This window comes from Branchiostoma lanceolatum, chromosome 2 (assembly GCF_035083965.1).
Source record: "Branchiostoma lanceolatum isolate klBraLanc5 chromosome 2, klBraLanc5.hap2, whole genome shotgun sequence".
Lineage (NCBI taxonomy): Eukaryota > Metazoa > Chordata > Leptocardii > Amphioxiformes > Branchiostomatidae > Branchiostoma > Branchiostoma lanceolatum.
Genome location: NC_089723.1, coordinates 14,075,792 through 14,080,700, shown reverse-complemented (window position 1 = coordinate 14,080,700; position 4,909 = coordinate 14,075,792). Strand labels below are relative to the sequence as shown.

General features: G+C 39.9%; 1 protein-coding gene across 1 annotated transcript; it reads right to left on the bottom strand.

Annotated features, from left to right (window-relative positions):
* Positions 1-361: 361 nt before the first annotated feature.
* LOC136427537 (uncharacterized) lies at positions 362-3,032 on the bottom strand. The gene is made up of 6 exons (XM_066416497.1): positions 2,902-3,032; positions 2,503-2,670; positions 1,937-2,073; positions 1,618-1,735; positions 976-1,059; positions 362-607 (listed from the first exon to the last, which is right to left on the bottom strand). Exons 2-6 carry the CDS (start codon positions 2,647-2,649, stop codon positions 422-424), a joined length of 672 nt encoding a protein of 223 aa, XP_066272594.1. The 5' UTR covers positions 2,650-2,670; positions 2,902-3,032; the 3' UTR covers positions 362-421.
* Positions 3,033-4,909: the final 1,877 nt, after the last annotated feature.

Genomic DNA, 4,909 nt, shown 5'->3' with positions numbered 1-4,909 from the left:
AGCCAGGTGCTGGAGATATGCCCTGCCAGATGGACAGCCCGATGTGCTTGAACAGGAGCAGTGTTTTTGACAGGCTTATTCCAGGCATCAGGATTCCAAAACTTAGCAGATTGTTTCCAGCGGGGAACTTGCCGAATACGAATGGTTGGGAGCGCCATGTGTAGGCGTACTCACCGCATGATGTGCAGCTTTGAGTAACGGTAGCCATTGTTCCAGTCTTCTTCACTGTTACGGTAGGTCTCTCCTCTCTGCACCGGAAGCAGAACAGGCTGAAGAGACTCACCAGCATACTGAAGAAAACCATGAACTTGGGCTCTTCGAAACAGTGTGTTCCTGGTTCAACGCTATGTCAGATTTCAAGATTACTGTTACCTGCACACAAAGCCCAGTACATTGTTGAAAAGTTTAGGATGTAAGGAAATTAACCTATGTCAGTTGACTTCCGCTTTGCGTAGTGTAGGAGGGCATCAGTCAGGAGGTCCTGGCGATGAGTTGGTGTCATCTCCTTAGTGGTCCTGAAGAATGGCCTCAAGTACGACCATATCCTCTCCATCCCTTCCCCGTCAGTCAGACCTAACCCCTCCTGCCGCCTGGTGCTGTACAAAATCTAAAAGAAATTGTAACAAAAACCAAAGGTCATCATTTTTATGTCAACTAATTTACTTATTTGAAAGCCTTTTTAAATCTCTAGGTATAATCATAGTAACGATCACTAGAACAAAGTACAACACAAGAAAGTAAAAATACATTCAGTCTTCACCCAACAATCTGTATAATTACTTTGGCCAAACAAATTTGATCATATTCAAGGATGTATATTTCCTATTTGACACAATATTTCCAACAGTTTGACTTCTCTAAGTAAATCGAAAGCACAACAATACAGAAATAAAACATTGTCCCTTGTATGGAAATGAATAGAATATCTGCTTGGGTGACAAGCATGATGTCAAATAAAGGTAGAAATACTAGTACCTGACAAGGTGTCTTGTGCCCATATATATGAAATGCAGGTATAGAAAACTGCATCTGCTGCAAGAGGTGCTCTTGTCTGTTTTTCTGGAAAATATAGTGAAATATATATATGCACACTTTTGAATCAGACTCAAAAGTCATGAGAAATGCATTTGGTAACAATGTTGGTACACAGCCTACCGTTGCAATCTCCAAAGTAACGATTCCAATAGAAAATGATCAAATTTGACAATTCCTTTCAATCTCATATCCTTTTCCAAAAACTATCCTGGAGGATCAGACAAATCAATGGATCTATTATCTACTTTTGTCTCCATTTGCTATTATTCTGTCTGTTAGTAATTGGGCTAGGCCAAATGAACCAAATCTTTGTGACTAATCTCTGGTAGCAGGATCTATACCTAAATGACTGTATCCCCTAACTTCTATGAATACAAACTGATATCAGAAGATTGTCTGCCTGGCGCTTCGCTATGTATTGTCTTGTTGCAATCTTATGATAAAAAATCAAAAGGTAAGAAGTACAGCATGCTGTCAACCAAGTAGGTTTTGTGCAGGTTTGCATTGATACCCGACAATTCATCCATGTATTGGTAGTCTAGTGCACTATTTACAAAAATATGTAAAAAGAACATCACTTACAGGATTAGACAGGTGTGACTTTAGGTTACAGGCAATGTCATAAATGACATGGAGTCGTAACTTGTCGTTCTGTGCCTGCTGCAGGAGTTGCCTTATAAGGAACACAGGGTACCCCAACCTGGTTGAAAAGGGAAGAAATTAACATTTCTTTACTTTTATTTTACAACTACGGCATATGGTGTCTAATTTTGGATGATGTCACTGCTTTGAAATATTCATGACCCAGATAACAACTGCACTTGTAAATTAGCAATAGTTTTGGCAAATTGTAAATTGTTAAGTACACCTTTACTCCCTAAAGATACAAATGCAACTTTACCTTTCTCCATGTTTCATATTGAGGAATTGTAACGGCATCTCATGCCTACAGGCCGCCCCGAAGACTCCTGTGACATCCAGCTTCTTCTGTGTGTTTTTGGACCTAATCCTTGACCCTGCTTGAAAGTCACTGCAGTCCTGGAAATGCGATTACAGTAATGATATGATTGTAGCTATAGCTAGGGTGGAATAAAGTATTCAATATTTACCACTGGTTTGGTGATTAACACAACCAAATTCAACAAAGCACAAAGCACTCATGTCATGTGATCTTTATGTACTAGTTTCTTACATTTGAATTTCTAAATACATAATGATACATGTAATAAGCTGAACTGTTCAGCAGATTTTTCACCCTGGTGTACAAGGTCCCAACTAGTATTTGCTTGACAGCACAACACACAACAATTAACACAACACTCATGCTCTGCATATGTCCTTTAACTCTTTAAGCAAACTTGGTAAAAACAGCAACAACCTGAATACCAACAGAACTATTTCCTGGAATAAAATAACAATAAGTGGTCATGTTTAAATTTGCTATTTTAAAATCATGAAGTTTCTTACCTCATCAGGTTTTCTTGCATCAGAGTGTGATTCCAAGAAACTCTGTACTTTTTGATCTTCTGCAAACATCCTGTTGCCGTGATGTGGTGCTGCATAACTTGTGCCAGAGCTGGCCTTGCGCACCAGGCCAAAGTTTGCATCCAACATGATGATTTTCTCCCCATCTTCCTGAAAGTTAGAAGAAAGATGACTTGATATTGCAATGTCAACAATACTTAACAATCATCATCCTGAGACGCATAGAAAATAAAATTTAAAAAAAAAGATAATGCATGTGACTTTAGATTGCCTTTGTGTCAGTGTATCAAGCTTGTGTGGCTACCAGATGTTTCTAAAACCATGATTCAGGCATACTTTGTGTAGAGATGAATTGTAACTAGGATGGAACGTTAACTATACCTTGGAGCATGCCGGGCAAAGTGTTCCGTCATCCAGTTGTGGACACAAATGCTGCAGTGTTGATTTCTTATAATGGTAGTGTCGAAACTCTGCGATGGCTGCCCCAACTAGTGCTCTGTACAGACTGTTGTACTGTTATGAATAGAAAAAATTTCAGACACATCAAACACAAAAACAAACGTGATGGTGTATATAGCTGTCATAGTGTTGATATGATACCTATCAACATGTGAAACTCCTAAGGCATAGGAAAAAAGGTGTTTTTCGGTTACACAGCCTTCCCTAGCAAAAAAGCTGCCGACCCTTGCCTTTTTCTTGGTCAGTCAATCTGACATCTGAATGAAATCATTGTAGGATTTTTTTTCCCAACATGTTCTTATCTCTCATTTCTGTTGCAATAGAAATAGCCCTACAAAACCTAGGTCACCTTTATGTGGACACCCTGTATTAAGTACATTGTATACATGTACAAATAAAATGTCATGATAAAAATACACTGAGGCATTTCATACCTTGGCTGAACAAAAATGATTCAAAAAAAGAAAAGAAATAGAATCCCCAGCTACAGTGCTGACCCTGTTTCTTTAAGACTGTAATATGAAACACAACATTAAGTAATTTCTAGCCCTAAAGATCAAAATGCATGGGCAGGGCTCAAAACTTATTACTGTGACATGCAGAATTCAATGTTGGCAAACAATTTGCTTGCAATTTGAAACATCTAAATGCAAAATTACAAATAAGTAGTAAACACAAAAGCTCTACATCGTACACACATTTGCTACATTGACATTGTCATTGCAAAGTTATTCTTATCAGTTATTAGGTTCTTAGCATCCTACCTCATGAAGAGAAAGGTTATTCCTCCATCGTAGTCATTGGCAAAACCCCTCCACAGAGACGTGGCAGGCAAGACTTAGTGAAACTAGAGATTTCAGTAGCGATACTGAGAATGCTGTGTCGGGGCTCTGTGGGCTTGCTGCCCACAGTCCAAGCCGCAGAAGTGTGCATGATTCTGGCTCGCATCGGCAAAAGTACATGTCCATGACATGTGGACGTCCTGCCAAAATGATAGAAAATACAACTTAGATACATAATCAGACGGAACAATCAATCCAGTTTTTAACACACAAGCAGATTCAAACTTGCTTTTAACTGACTTTAGCCTCTGAAACGTTATAATTTATATCCGGCCGTCGAGTCCCAGCAAGAACTGTGACAGACTTTGACTTTGCGGACGACCTTGCGCTGATCTCCGATACAGCAGAAAGAGCTTGTAACCCCCCTCATCGACAACCTAAAAAGGGATGCTGGGCTCAGTGACATTTCTACAACAGAGCTGAGATCGCTAACGGCAGACCGGACTGAGTGGAGCAGAAGGACTCATTGTTTCCCGAGATGACATCATTGATGTCCTCGTTCAAGGTTCAAGGTTATATCTGGCATTGTGAGGGACTAATTTTGCTGGCACACTATGTTAAATTTAATGTCTTACTAGAGTACATTTCATCCACATACTTCTTCAAACCACCATAACACCCTATATCATTTGTTTTTTTGCAAAGCCTCAGGAGCAAGCTTAATATCAGTCGTATATTTTACATCCGATTTATAAGAATTCTGCAATCTCTGTGGACACCCGCCTGTCACTTTATACCTTTTTGGCACGGTCTGGCATGCAGGTCGATGACAGATGACCTCCTTACGTGGTGTCCGATTTTGTACCGGAGGAAGTGTATCAGGGGGTTCCCGGACATAGAGTCTAGTATTCTAGCTTTGAAAGGGGGTTTTAACCCACCCCAGTTGATCTATCATTACAAGAAAGTGCTGAACATCACACCTCTTGCCAATAAACCTCTTTGGACCCCACACCTGAGGAACTCCAAGCAAATGTAGAAAGGCAAAGTTTTTGTAACGGAACGATAAAGAACTTGGTTACTGCCTAGGCAGTCTACACTTAAAACTTGACATGGAGGGGTGCGGTGTCAGAAATTATAGTAGCTGCTCG

What these genes read in the sequence shown, in the direction of transcription:
- LOC136427537 (XM_066416497.1), bottom strand. Translation starts at nt 2,649, where the DNA reads ATGTTGGATGCAAACTTTGGCCTGGTGCGCAAGGCCAGCTCTGGCACA. An exon ending in ATGCAAGAAAACCTGATGAG is followed by an intron (nt 2,074 to 2,502) that starts GTAAGAAACTTC and finishes TCGCATTTCCAG; the next exon opens with GACTGCAGTGACTTTCAAGC. An exon ending in AATATGAAACATGGAGAAAG is followed by an intron (nt 1,736 to 1,936) that starts GTAAAGTTGCAT and finishes CTTTTCAACCAG; the next exon opens with GTTGGGGTACCCTGTGTTCC.